The sequence below is a fragment of the Gouania willdenowi genome, chromosome 20 (assembly GCF_900634775.1).
Source record: "Gouania willdenowi chromosome 20, fGouWil2.1, whole genome shotgun sequence".
Classification (NCBI taxonomy): domain Eukaryota; kingdom Metazoa; phylum Chordata; class Actinopteri; order Blenniiformes; family Gobiesocidae; genus Gouania; species Gouania willdenowi.
This window is the reverse complement of record NC_041063.1, coordinates 22,759,082-22,774,640: the sequence shown is the minus strand read 5'-3', so window position 1 is coordinate 22,774,640 and position 15,559 is coordinate 22,759,082. Positions and strand designations below refer to the sequence as shown.

Genomic DNA, 15,559 nt, shown 5'->3' with positions numbered 1-15,559 from the left:
TTTTGTATTTAATAATTTTTGCAAATAATTTTTTTATTATGTTTTTAATTTATTGAATAATTCTTATTTGTATTATAATCAAGAATAGAAGGAAGGTGTCTTATTGTTATTCATTTTTAACTCTGCAGTGACCACTCTTCCTTCTATTCACTATGTGATGCCTTTTTAATCTGAATGCTATTTGATTTAAAGAAAATAATATTATTGTTAATACAGACACCTGAAACTGCAGGTATATTTTGTGAAATGCAGAATGGGTGCAAGAGGAAGTATATGAAATTTGTTTAGCAGAAATACGGGACAGGTCGGTGGGTTTAAATCCATATACTATTGCTGGAGGATTTCAGAAACATTGAATAGTGACTCATTTTCTTTAAACTTGGTCATTTGATTTAGTTTTTTTTTAAAATATTTTGAGGACAAGTCAAACCTTCCTGTTTTGTGCCAGGCTGCACATATCCTGCTGAGAGAGACCACTACCATCAGGGGAATGCTCTTTTTAAAGAAAGGTGAAGCTAAAACGACACATTGGTAAATCAAAGGCAAGGCAATTTTATTTGTTTAGGCATTTCATACACAAGGCAATATTCAATGTGCTTTACATGATTAAAAACAGTGATGTGCGGTGAGGTTCATGACTTACACACACATTTATGAACCTCATAGAAGCTTAAATGCATTTATTTTTTGAAATATAATTTTGTATTTGTAAATGTGCCAATAGGGAGCAGTTATTTCAATGTACATTTACTTTTATTGATTTTTAATCTGCTTTTGCAAAAAGATTTTCTTGCATATGTTGTCCGTTCTTGCAATAAAATGGTACGAGTTTGAATGTAATTTGCAAAAAACATTCTTCAATTTTTTATTTTTATAAATTACAATTAAGTCTTGAAATAACCATGTTCAATTACAACTAAACTATGATTATGGTGACCAGCATTTTTTACAATTAGAATTATTTTTCCACTGAAAGTCAATTTAAATTATGTTCTCAAGTACTAAAGTTAAAAATTCAATTAATGCCAATTGCTGAGTCTTTAATAAATTATGTCATGAATCTTTCCTCTTGTGTTAGCTTTCTATTAGCATCTCTTAAGAAAATGGGTTGGTTTTGACCCATGTCCATAAATCAGCTGTAAAATACACTAAAAATATTATCTATGATCTTATTGGTTTTTGCATCTCTTGGTTTCCTTGTTAGACTTCCTTATCCATAAAAATATTGGTATTATTGTCTTTGGTGTGGGCATTTGAGCCTTTTTTCTCAGTTTAGAAAAGATAATGATACGGAAGAGAACTGAAATGTATTGGGAAAAGTTGAGTTGAAACATATTTTAATAATGGTTAACTACATCGTCCTGATCCCTTTTCAGAGAAACAGCCCCAAAGCATGACCATAGACCCAACAATTTTGCTTTTGTAAACATGGCTGACATCTTCATTCGTTTCTTGACAAATCCGGTCAACGTGGGTCAGCAAAGCCACCTGGTGAACACCTGATACACAGTGTCACAGAGACAAAGTCACAGCAGAACAGAGCAAATGTTTAGTTTTGGTAGTTTTAATATAAAGTGCTGCCCTGAGGCTGTACCGTTAAAAACAAAAAACAAAAACATTTGCCAGTAAAACGGATTTCCATTTGTGTATGTTTTACACAAAATGTCATACAGTACAAAGATAAGAACATATACTTGCAGTTCAGAAATATTGTTCAAATGCTAAGTACTTAAAAATAGCCAAGTGCTTGTGATGGACAGTTTATTGTGCAGTGTTGTTAAATGTTTATGAGCTTTTGAATCATTGAGTAATAACGGGTCTTTGTTAATACACTGATGGGAGCCTAGTAACTATGTGAACAAGATCCTACATTAAGCATAGTTTACCAACATTATACACCATAAGGCTAGTGGATGTTCTTTGCCTGAAGTGCACATGTTTTACAGGCTTTTTTTGAAACTCCTCCCAATGTTTCATATTTGCATATAGTACTAAAAAAGTTTTATAAGCTTGTTTAGAGAAACCTGCACTAGTACATGTTTTTGTATTGTCTTTTAATGCACTGTTCTCATGTTGTGGTATTAAGTAAAGCTTACTACAAAAAAGCCAACGTATTGAGTAGATTGTGCTTAAAAGATGTATGGCAACAAAGTGACAATCAAATGTATTGAATAGATTTAAAGCAATGTTATATGTGATGAATCATAAATTTGATCAATTATTCCTGGTAAAAATAATTAGGAAATGCCGTATAAATGTGTTGAAATGATTATTTATATTAATGTTACTAAGTGATTCCAAATATTCTTTATTTAGATTATCAATAAAAAGAATTCAATTTTGATTCGACAATTAGTAAATTAAAATAAATTTCTACCAAATATTAAGTACATATTAATAAGTTTGCTCTGTATTTTCAGTAGATTTTAATTAATTTCCACCAAATATATAATTTAAGAAACTTAAATTTCTCCATAAATATAATTAACTTTTTTTGAGAAATTGTGTTTGATTTACTTAATTTTTATTTGCCATATAATTCATCTTTTGGCTTCATATTACTAAATACAATACATGTAAACACATTTTTAAAGTAGTATGTACTCATTGTTTTTTTTTAAATTTGGTTAAATAATTCTGTAGTTTTTATTTAAATTTGAAGAACTTTAAATCTACTTAATAAAGTTACGTGTCACTTTGTTGCCTTAATTTTTTTAAGTATCTAATAGTCAAACTTTTTACAGTGCATGATGTTACCACCCCATGCTTTACAGTAGGTTTGGTGTTCTTTGGCTGCAACTCAGCATTCTTTCTCCTCCAAACACGACGAGTTGAGTTTTTACCAAAAAGTTGTATTTTGATTTAATCTGACCATATGACATTTGCCCAATCCTCTTCTGGATCATCCAAATGCTTTCTGGCAAACTTCAGACGGGCCTGGACATGTACTGGCTTAAGCAGGGGGACACGTCTGGCACTGCAGGATTTGAGTCCCTTGCGGCATAGTGTGTTACTGATGGTAGCCTTTGTTACTTTGGTCCCAGCTCTCTGCAGGTCATTCACTAGGTCCCCCGTGTGGTTCTGGGATTTTTTCTCACTGTTCTTGTGATCATTTTGACCCCACAGGGTGAGATCTTGCGTGGAGCCCCAGAGGGAGGGAGATTATCAGTGGCCTTGTATGTCTTCCATTTTCTAATAATTTCTCCCACAGTTGATTTCTTCACACCAAGCTGCTTACCTATTACAGATTCAGCCTCCTCACCTGGTGCAGGTCTACAATTTTGTTTCTGGTGTCCTTTGACAGCTCTTTGGTCTTGGCCACAGTGGAGTTTGGAGTGTGACTGTTTGAGGTTGTGGACAGGTGTCTTTTATACAGATAACCAGTTCAAACAGGTCCCATTAATACAGGTAACGAGTGGAGGACAGAGGAGCTTCTTAAAGATGAAGCTACAGATCTGTGAGAGCCAGAAATCTTGCTTGTTTGTAGGTGACCAAATACTTATTTTACAGAGGGATTTACCAATTAATTGATTAAAAATGATTTTCTGGATTGCTTTTCTCATTTTGAGGTATACCTATGATGAAAATGACAGGCCTCTCATCTTTTTAAGTGGGAGAACTTGCACAATTGGTGGCTGACTAAATACTTTTTTGCCCCACTGTATGTGTAAGCCATTGAGCTCTAACATGGTTCCCCAGTCTTGTGTTTTAATTAAATTGTATTTTTTTTAATGGAATTTCGATGCCAATTACAATTACAAAAGTCAATTATCTGAACTCAATTACAATTGAATAACAGTTAAAATTGTAATTACGCCTAAAAAGTGCAACAGAAAATATGTAACTGTTTAAAAATCAGTAAGAAAATTAAAATCAGCAGCAAAAACATTAAATCAACAATAATATGATTAAAAATCCCCCTCTCAGTCATATAGAGAAAAATAGTGCCTTTAACTTGAAAATGTCACATTTAACTTTTAAATAAGGTCATGAACTCTTGTTTCATGTATGTGGTCAAATTTAAATGTTTGCAGCACATTATATCGCAAATAAGATTATATTTTCAGGAAGTGAAAAATGAGAAGTGTGTCGTATCTGAAATGTTAATCTCTTATAGTTTGGGGATTTTCAGCGTTTGTTCAATGCAACCAAAACGATCCTTGCAAATTTGAAGCACAGGAAGTTTCAAATTTCAACATCTAAAAAAAAAATAGGAAGTAGTTGTCCGTTGACTGATTCATTGGTTTAATTTTCACAGGAGCACGTCAACTTGTTTTCACTTCTTTTAATAAATACATTGTTTACGACCGTTATTATTTTAAAGTAATGGCATATGTACGTAGCAGTCACGTACTGAGATTGTAAAATAATCTCAGTATGGACATCCAGTTTTCAAAACAAAAGCCTCTTTTCTTGTCTTTCATTAGTTTTTTTTTAACGCTTTTGCAAATAAGGGCTTTTATTTTGAAGTTAACAGGAAATTTTGTCAGTAGCTCTGTGGTCTGTAAGCACTAAAATTAATTCATACATTTTTATCAAGTTTTTATCCTTCAAACTATTAAACAGTTAAAATTCATTCATACATTTTTATCAAGTTTTTATCCTTCAAACTATTAAGAATAATTGGAAAAACAACATTAAGTTATAAATCAACTTGAAATAACATGTACAATAATGTCTATTTTCACAACATTTGGATGTGAACTTATTAATATTTATCATATGAAAATAGATACATGATTTTGTGTTTTGAAAGTTGAAAGAAAGTCATAATCAGGAGATAGAAAGTCATAATTATGATATAGAAAGTCATAATTATGAGATAGAAAGTCATAATCATGAGATAGAAAGTCATAATTATGAGATACAAACTGAGCATTTACAGCAGTCTACCAACACTGTTACAATTCTTAATTACACTTTGAATAATAATTCATTCAAATTTACATTAACAATAATTTTCTTTACTAAGTCATTATGAGTAAGTCATAATTATGACTGTCTTTCTCATAATTAGGACTTTACTAACTCATGACTTGCCATAGAGATTTTTTTTTTTTTTTTTGTGTGGCAAAAACAGGCTTCTATACAAAATCTAAACAGTGTAAAACAAGTTTTAAACAGTGTCAAAGGTCCTCCAATGATGAGCTAAACTCCAGGACAAACTATATCTGTTTACATTGCAGACACACTGTTGGTAAGAGCAGTCTTTTTCAATGCATTTATTCCTGACCTTCTCTATTACTTTGAAACAGGGAAGTCTGCTTTGGTACAAATAATGCTGCAAGTAAGGAAGCTGTAATGTTGTTTTACAATCACCCAGTGTGCACACTGTAGGACTGCTTCTTGATTGGTAAGACACTGGATTTCCTTTTTATTATTATTTTTCCCCATTTCACTGTAAGGATGTTTGATTCTTATATTCAGATTATGTGTCATTTTGTATGGGTGACGCTGATTGTAAAGTTGCGCATGTTAAAATAAACAGAAACTTCACATTTAGCAACAAACCACGTTTTTTAATTACTTTTGACCAGATTTACAGCAATGTTTATGAAATTTGTGATGTTCGCTTTTCTTGTTAAAATATAATGTTAATGTTAAATCTAAAATCTAAATGTTAAATATTCAATTTAAATCTAAATGTTTAATCTAAATGTAAATGTTAAATATTAAATATAAATGTTATATCTATATGTTAAATCTAAATGTTAAATGTACATCTAAATGTCACGGGTGAAAGTATATTGGGTTTTATGCAAATTCACTAAAATAAAATTCTATTTTATGCAAAGAGAATTATCTGTGGTCTATTCAGACAGAGTGATTGCGCTCCACATTGAGATTTAATATTTAGATTTAGCATTTAGCGTTTAAATTTCAATTCAACATTTAGATATACCATTTAGATTTAGATTTATTATTCAACACTTAGTTTCAGATTTTAGACTTAGATTTAGTATTTAACATTTAACATTTAGATTAAGACTTAACATTGACATATCACAAATTTCTCAAGCATTGCTCTAAAATCTGGTCAAAAATCACATACATTTTTTAAACGTGGTTTGTTGCTAAATGTGCGAAAAGTTGCTGTTTATTTCAGCATGCACAACTTTACAATCGGCGCCCTATAATTTCAAGCCCTAGATGAGCCTTGTTTAAATTTGTGTGTGAATCCAGGTGATTCTTTTAAAGATGGAGTGGTTTGTCAAAGTGATGAGAGCCTACATTATTCTAAACATCTTGGTGTCAGGTAAGACTCCTTATCATCATTATTTTGACTCAGATTCAGGAGAGTTGAACGTCCCACAAAGGCTCTTTCTGTGTGGGGTTTGCATGTTCTCCCCTTGCATGCATAGGTTTTCTTCCTCCTGTAGTTTAAAAAGAGAATTTTAGGTTTATTTTAGGCTCACATTTGTCAGTAGGAGTGAAAGGTCGTGTTGAAACTTTGTTGGTTTCTTTATGAATTTATCTTCCCGTTGCTTCTTTTCACATTTAAGAACCATTTGGTGAATTCTAGCAATATGCAAACATTACAGCATGTGAGTAAATAAAAACAACAATAAAAAAAATAATTTAAAAAGAAGAAGAATGAACTTATTTACTAACCCGCTGCGAGTTTGAATATTGCTGACTTTCACAGAATGCGTTGGATTGTCTTCCTGATTATTTACAAGTTGGCATTGATACATTTGGTATGTGTCCTATCTACCGTTTTATTTCTATGTTTTTACCTCAGCTTTTGCCAATTTGTGGATTAAATTCCATGGACTGCTGAAGGTGTCGATGGAATCCACACAAACACACACACACACACACACACACACACACACACACACACACACACACAGTTTGTCTGTTGCATGGGGCACCGATTGTAAAGTTGCGCATGCCAAAATAAATTTTTGCAGTATTTAGCAACACACCACATTTAAAAAACATATGTGAATTTTTTTGTGTCACTTTGGACTAGATTTACAGCAATTTGCATAATAGCATGATATTTAGTTTCACCCGTGACATTTAGATTCATCATGTAACATTTGCATTTAACATTTAGATTTAGATTTAGATTTAGATTTAACATTTAACATTTAACATTTAGATTTAACGTTAGAAATCTAACGTTAAATCTAACATACTGTTGTAGTTTATTCTTCAGATTTTGTTAATTGATCACTTTCTTTAATCCTTTTTTAGTTTATTATTTTCCACGTTCTATGTTAGGACCTCAAACTCATATCCTGATATGAAAAAGTGAATTTATCTATGTTGTGTTCACTGGCTGTGGGACATCTGGGGTAATGGTGATTAAACAGAAGAAAGGTTGAATTGTGTTTCTCATGTTGTCACCATTTGTACTGCAGGTGCTTTGGTCGCCCACTGCACGAACCTTTTTCTGACTGCACCAAAATACCTGGAGGCTTTGAATGGGTCGTGTCTACAAATCCCCTGTAATTTCTCAACAAGATACAAAGCAAATGGAGAAAACTTTGATGACAGCAGGGACACTTTTGGAGTGTGGATTAAAGGAAACCCTTATCCCTTCGAAAATCCAGAATCTGTGGTTTACAACAGCAGCAAGAACGTGAACAAATACCCAATGAATATTACGGGGAACTTGAGGAACAAAAACTGTACCACTCTGTTTTCTAATTTGATCACAAACTACACGGCCACCTACTTTCTCAGGATAATAAACTGGCCTTTTAGGGCATCAGCTGATATTGATTCAATTCAAATCAAAATTGAAGGTGAGTAAACATATTTCTAACGTCATTATATATCCCGTTGAATAAGCAGTCCATCCATCTTCAATACAGACTTTTTCTGATCAGGAGTGTGCTGCTGTGGAGCCTAAAATAATAATAACAATACATAAGCCTACTGTCTGAACAGAGTTTGCACATTTGTGGATTTGTTACAACTAGTATCACTACCTACCACTGCCTAAAAACATGTATGTTATTATTGATTGTTGGAGTATTTATGTGGGCCTTAAGTGTAAATATGTGTGTGTTTGACCAGGGATTTTAAAGGTGTTAAAGCTGCAGTATGTACAATCGTGAGACTTTTACACCCCTTCCTGTTTAGAATTCACTGGCGTCCTCGTGAATGAGCACAACTATTGAGCTCTAAGGGACTTTTTACTCAATAGAGGCTAGTTTAGGGTGACTAGATTTTTAACACTCAGAAGACAACAGACTTTCAAAATTAATTATTTGTATATGCTTTTATTTGTAATGAAAAAAGGTAACAAAAAATACATTTCTTTTTTCTTCCTTTTGAATGAAATGTATTATTGCAATGGCTGAACCAAATTTAAAGTAGCCAGTACAGTAAAAAAAAAAAAAAAAAAAGTTAAAATAAAATTGTTTTGATTAATCTTTTTGGCGTGTTAAAAGAGAAAGCATGAGAGGAAGCAAACCGGCAATATTGTCAGTGCCATCAACCAATCGGCATCGAGTTGCACTCGCGTAGAAGACTTTTGAGCTTTTTAATTGGTTTATATTGCAAGTGCTACTATGGCAGCTGTTATGATTGACAGCTCACAGTCCACAGAGATTTAAACCAAATGCGCTTCCAGAGTCTTTTCTGTCAGCGGCAACTGGCCTGAATTTAAATGGTACAAATGAGACTGAGTTTGTGAAAAACCGGGACAAATAAATAGTTTGGGGGAAAACGACCGGGACACAGGACGTAACTCTGAAAACCGAGACAACTGGTCACCCTAGACTAGTGACAAATGTAGGGACTTTATTAAACATTCAACTTTAAATACACCCGTACACAACCAAGTAAAACAAAAAGTACAGGATGGTTAAGTAGCAGTAAAGCACGACAACATTATACAATGTGCAATGTGCAAGTAGTCGGTTTATACCTAAGCTTCACACTGGTCACCATATGCACAACTACAATATCACATCTCACTCTGACTTTAAAATAATCAACTCTTCCCCACCCTTTCCATTTCCTACCTTGAGTCTTTCCTCCATGTTCCCTTCCCCCTCACCTAGGTGTAACACTGCCCTCTTTTTTTCTATCCTCCCTATAATAAAGTGTCCTTCATTAGGGAGGGCTGGTGATGGCCAAAAAAAAAAAAATTGAAATATACATATATATATATATTTTTTTTTTAGCCAATGGCCGATCTCGAAAAAAGGAATTGCGCATGTTCTCTCCACCTTGGATGTGCTTCTCTTACACCAGGATTTTCACTGGATCCGTAACTGCTCCGTAATGTCTCCGCTGCGTAACTGCAGCGCAGTTTGCTGTCCGTCAATCCCCACCGTCTCCGTCTGTGATGTGTATCTGTTGCAGCAAGAACTCGGGAGATCTCGCTATATCACGTGTCATCGCACATTATAACGAGTTGTAGTCAGCATAAAGAGAGCCAGAAAGCCATACAAACAGTTCATTTTGTGTCCTTGGAGAGGAGCAGAAGGAAATCAACTCGTTCCTGCCCTGTAGATCTTCAGAAATTATTGTGATTCATCCATGGATAAGTACGATAGATATTTATATGTAAAATACGATCCAATCCCGCCAAGCGCCTGAAGAAAGCTGGAGATAGGCACCAGCAGACCCATGCCACCAAGCAGGAAAATAAATGGAATGGAGTATTTTATTTTGAAAATAAACCGGACAAACTACTTTGATTAATGTCTATTGAACCAAATTAGACTCTGTAGGGTCAGACTGAGTGTTTGTAAAATCTGTAATGTTCATGGTTTTGTCCCGTTTGGTGTAAAATGTGTGTGATGTGAAACCACAGAGACTCCGTGGAAGCCTACACTTGAGATCCCAGGAGATCTGAAGGAGAATGACTCTGTCTCCGTGAGCTGCTCAGCTCTCACTCCCTGTCCACACTCACCTCCTCAACTCACCTGGAGCCACCAACGGCTCGCTGTCAGCCACACGAAGGAAAACCACGACCGAACGTTATCCACTAAGATCCAGGAGAACATCACCCTCTCAGACCAACACGATGGACTGAACATCAGCTGCTCCGCCTCGTACCCTGTGGGTGGAGGAAGAATGAAGACATCAGAGGCTGCAATGACTCTCAGTGTTTCCTGTGAGTCGTCCTGTCTGCTCGTCCTGCTTCACAATGTAAGTAATGGTGATTAAAGTTAAACCTGCTCCTGCTTTGATCCTCAGATGCTCCTAAAGACACGTCAGCGTCCATCAGTCCATCAGCTTTGGTGTCAGCAGGTAGCTGGGTCAACCTGACGTGCTCCAGCAGAGCCAAGCCTGCAGTCAGCAGCTTCAGCTGGTTCAGGATCAGCCAAGGTAGAGCCATCAGAGAGTCTGAAGGACACTTGTACAGCTTCAACGTGAGCCAAGGAGGAGTTTATTACTGTGTGGCCACCAATAATCTGGGTAACCAGACATCCCAGCACATCTATCTGTCTGTCCACGGTAAACATATTTGATTTATTCTATTCATTCTTTATGGAATTATCTGCTTTAATTAGGGGTGTCAAACTCGTTGTAGTTCAGGGACCAAATACGGAGCAGTTTATCTTAAGTGAATTTTAAATAAGTTATAAAATATGTGCGTCACTGATAATATCAAAGCAATAAGTGACAGATATTCCGAGGTGTAAAGATTACTGACATATGCTACTCAAGTAGTATTGTTACTTGATTGAAATTGTACTCAAGTACAAGTAAGTCATACAGAAAATACTCAAGTACAAGTAAAAAGTAGCTCAATTAATTAGTAAAAGACAGTTACTAGTTACTTTCACCCCCCACGTTTATTATTGGTAAAAAAATCTTGCCATCGTGTCCTTGTAAACATCTCATGTATAAACTTAAAAAGGAAGAGATGAAATCTTGGTAACTTAATTGATTTATCTTTATAAAATAAAAGGTTTGTCACAATGTACAATTCTTTATTAACTAAAATCACACCAATAAATTCAATTCAAAATTTTAAGAATTCTCACGCTCTAAGTATAAATAACTTTATGAACTCTAAAACTGATAAAATAACCGGCATTTAATGCTGTTTTGACGCAGTACATTACGTTTAATCTGATTGGTCGGCTTTGATGTTTGATCATTTTAAAAAGTAAAAATAATCATTTACTCAGTAACAGTTTGGTGCAGAAATGTAACAAATTACTTTACTTCTTTTAAAACATACTTAAGTACATATAAAATTACTGATTTAGAAAAATACTCTACATAAAGGCAACTTAAATACAGTAACGTGAGTATTTTCACTCCTGCAAATATCACTCCCTGTCCCTTACCTTTCAATATATTTGATTTTGTTACCAGTTTTCATGAAATTTCGGGACATTTTGTGGAATAACTAAAAGAGTTCTTTCCATTATTTCAGATTATAAATGACTGCCATCATGTGATATAAGCGTGGAGAAAATGTGAGCCCTGCTAATGTTGCAGAGTTTTATTGAAATCATGTATTAATTTGGAGATATTTACGACTGAATTAGTTTAATGCTGCGGGCCAGATTGGACGCTTTAAAGGGTCGGATTCGGGCCACGGGCCATGAGTTTGACACGTATGACTTAAACAATCTTCAAACCTGATGAGATGAAATGTCTGTTTCCCTATCAAAAGATCCTGGCAGCTTCTCACTGAAGAAAGCAGTTCTTGGAGGAGTGTTTGGGATCATTGGAGTTCTTGTCTTTGTTTTCATTGTCTGGTAAGTCACACACCTCACTCAGCTCTCCTATTATCTGCAAATATTACTAAAACATTTTACTCGTGGGGTCAATCAGACCCCAGGGATATTTGACTCCAGAAAAATATTTTCAGAAAATTGTTGACGAAGTTTTTGTGTCGGGCACTTTGTTTATTTGTTGAATACATAAATAACCCCTTGACCTGTTCGCTAGCGGTACCATCAGGCAAAACTTTCAGTTTTAGAGTTAGTGTATCTTGAATATCTTTCATCCAAATATTTTCTAATTTAGGGAGTTGGTCTTTCCATTTTTGGAAATGATCGTGTCAACACTCTCGTTCTCATCAGATGAGAGTGCCTTAAAATCAACACAATCCTCTGTCTCAGACACATTCCCTTCTACGTCACATTCACTGTGAAAGAGCTGTTCCAAAACCTCAATGACGATAAACCTTTTCCGAGAAGACATTTTCAAACGAGAGAGAGAGCCCGCATGCAGATAAAGTGAAGAAAATAAAGACAACTATTATTGAATGGGGTTAAATTTACCCCAGGGATTAAAGTAGACGATGAGAAAACGTCTCTCCTGAAAAGATTCCACTTTAAGTGTACTGTTTATTCAAGATGAAATCATGGAAATAATCAAAACTTGGTCTCTTCCAGTTGGCTCACGTCAAAACATTCAACTAAATCAAAGCAACAGGTGGGAAATGACTTTACTCCCATGTAATCTATTATGTGTATTTTATCATCTATATAAAAAAATAGCAGATTCCATCTCTGATTACCTATGAAATCTCCTTTATTTTGGTTTATTCTTAGACTCAAACCGTTGCGGAAATGGTGGAGGAAGACATTCATTATGGTGAGATCGACTTCTCCAGGTGGGCCCCTGGTTCTTCTCCAAGCTCCGTGCAAGACGACCAACAGCCACAGGAGACCATGTATGCAGAGATCAAAGGCAATCAGCAGGAGGTTGGATCACATGAGACAGAAAACACCCCCGCCCAGGCAGCAGCTGACCCCCACCAGGTTTATGCTCAAGTGAATAAAACCTGAGAGAACTCCACAATGAAAGAAGGACACTTGCTGAAAAGGCTAGCTAATTTGTGAAACAGCATGTTCTATAACACTGTTAAAAATGTGTAAACATGAAAAGTAAATTTATATGTATATGTTAAATCTAAATCTAAATGGTCAATCTAAATCGGTCACCAAGTGTAAAGCTAAATGTTTAGAAATTATGCAAGGTGGGCACGGCATTGTGATTTACATTCATCATTTTGATTTACATTTAATATTAATATTCAACTTTTCCATTTAGATTTAACATTTACATTTAGATGTATTTTTCATGTTTACACATTTTTTAACAATGATATAGAAAATGTATTTGTCTCAAATGAAAGAAAAATGAGCTAAATGTGAGGAAAGTGCTCAAAATAAGTCAACTATGAAACAGTGACAGAGTTTTTACATTCGGCACCCCATTATAAGCTTTAGATATAACGTGCAAAGAACAAAAAACACAAATTCACCCTGAAGCTTTTTATTTAAGATTATTTAAGTTAGAACTATGCACACTGTTGTTTTTATCTGCTGTATGGGACATTATTTTTGATGACTAAAGTAAAATATTGTGGGTGTAGGGGTCTTATAAAGAATTCTGAACTTTAATTCTACAACAGGTTTGGTGAACATTTCCTATTTCCACCCCATTTTCCCCAAAGCCATAGAAATGTCCTATTTTGAGCATTGAAAAAACTTTCACAGGACTATTAAACTGTTTAAGATGAAACTTTAATAATTGTTCATAATCTTGTTTGTTTGCTTGTTTGTTTATATTAAAATGAGTAACCTTAACTTTATCTTCTAGAAACATTCCTGTTTTATGTTTAGATTGCACAATCCAAGTATTTAAATGCATTCTCTTCATTAGAAATGGTTTCATAATTCCATTATTCACCTTTAGTGAAGTTGCCTATGAAGGTATTTCTACCTTCCTTCTTTTGTGTTAGAATTAAAACTGTTATTCTTTAAGTCTCTAAATGAATATAACAAGAATGGTGCATTTTTCATCATTTATTCTTTTATTTTTATTCCCTTTCACAACACACATTTATCACATTAACATGCATACACACATCCTGCATTCCATTCATATAACATTTATATTTCCATGTACAAAATGTATATCATGTTTACACCAGTTAACCAGTAGTAGCAGTAGTATCATCATTTGAGTTTAATTATTATCCATTATGCTTGTTCATTATCAATATTTGCTTTTGTCAAAAAATAAATGCATAAATCCCACCTGCCATGCTATTAATATTTTAACTTATAAGACCTCTATTGAAGGGGAGAGCTTTTTGGGGCCCATCCATAAAGTCAGCAAAATAATGGTCCATTGTCCTATGAATCTGTGATAAAAAATCTATTTATCTCAAAAATATCCACTGTTATCCAGGAGGTTCAGTATCATTTGTGCCATAGAATATTGTCATCTTGAAGATGTGAATGCTTTTTTTAATCAGAAATAAAATGAGATAAAAGTGATCAAAAAAATGGTGGAAAAGGTGATAAATTGGGGTTTTAAAAACCACAGAAATGGTTAAAAATTAGCAAATTAGAGTGGCTCAAAAACGAACAGAAAAAGTGGTAAAAAGGGTTGAAAGTGTCAATATTGGTTTAAAAATGGCAGAAATGGGGGCTAGGGGTTGAATTAATGTACCGGTAATTTAAAACGTAAGAACAGGGGCATGACAAATCATGAATGTGGTTAAATTGACAAAAATAAGCATTAAATAAGGTGAAAACCGATTAAAAGTTACAAAAATGGGTCAAGATTTGTGACATTAGGTGGGAAAAGTGGTGGAAAGGGTTTATAAGTGCCGAGAATGTCTTGAAAGTAGAAGACATGTTCAGAAAAGGTATTGAAACTTGATGGAGAAGTGGCAGAAGTAATGTAGCAAAAATACATTAAAAGGAGCAGAAATCTGGCAAGGCAAAGAGATGAAAATAGGTTCAAATATGGTAAGCTTGGTGTCGTTGCACAAAAAGGGTAAAAATAATCAAAAATAGGCTCAGAAAATATTCCTAGTTTCTTGAAGGCATCTGGCAACACCCTCCCAGTGTCTCACGACCCCAATGTTGAGAACCCCTGACCTAGATGACTAAGAGCATTCACAGCCCTTCATTAGATTAATAACTTCATTTCGCCAGCTTTTAAAAAGGGGGAGCTGTAGTGATCCCTCCCTCAATGTACAGGTTTATACACTCCATCTCACCTATATATATGTATAGTTATAATTTTATATTTTTACATTTTGATCTCACTAGTTCATTGTTTGCAATACGTTTATTAATGGGTTTTATTTTAATCCTTTACTTCTCTTTCTTTGAGGCCATTGACTTGTCTTGCATGGAAGTGCTTGCCAGGTACAGACAATCATTCCAATCGGACAGAACCATGTGTGACCCAGAGAGAGGGGAGTCTTAGCAGTAGAAAGCTTAATGTAAAAGGGTACAGTACAAATAAAAATATTTAGCAAAAATCTGTTTTTGTTAAATGTTTGTGTTGAATTTGTAAACATTAATTGTGGATGTTGAAAGGGGCTAAATGTGGAACTCACCCACCCATTAGTCCATGGGTGTGTCCACACTTTTGACTTGTTTTATACTTTACCCAAAAGAAAGTAAGACAATTTTGGTCACATCTTGTCATAACTGTATGGTTTATTAGTGCATAACATTATCAGTCTCCGACGTGCATTTTATTTATTTTTTTCAATCAAACTTCACCACTTTTTTTTTTTTTTTAACTACAAAATTTACAAAATAAACTCAGAAGTGAAAATCAAAGTCATATATTAAAAACAACAGTTCTTGTG

General features: G+C 34.3%; 1 protein-coding gene across 1 annotated transcript; it reads left to right on the top strand.

The window, feature by feature from the left end:
- The first annotated feature begins 5,294 nt into the window (after window positions 1–5,294).
- On the top strand, window positions 5,295–12,873 carry LOC114454384 (sialoadhesin-like). Its single transcript, XM_028434826.1, has 8 exons — window positions 5,295–5,353; window positions 6,184–6,256; window positions 7,371–7,757; window positions 9,782–10,084; window positions 10,168–10,428; window positions 11,603–11,687; window positions 12,330–12,369; window positions 12,489–12,873. The coding sequence occupies exons 2-8, from the start codon at window positions 6,199–6,201 to the stop codon at window positions 12,723–12,725; spliced, it is 1,371 nt and encodes a 456-aa protein (XP_028290627.1). The 5' UTR covers window positions 5,295–5,353; window positions 6,184–6,198; the 3' UTR covers window positions 12,726–12,873.
- The last annotated feature ends 2,686 nt before the right edge of the window (window positions 12,874–15,559 follow it).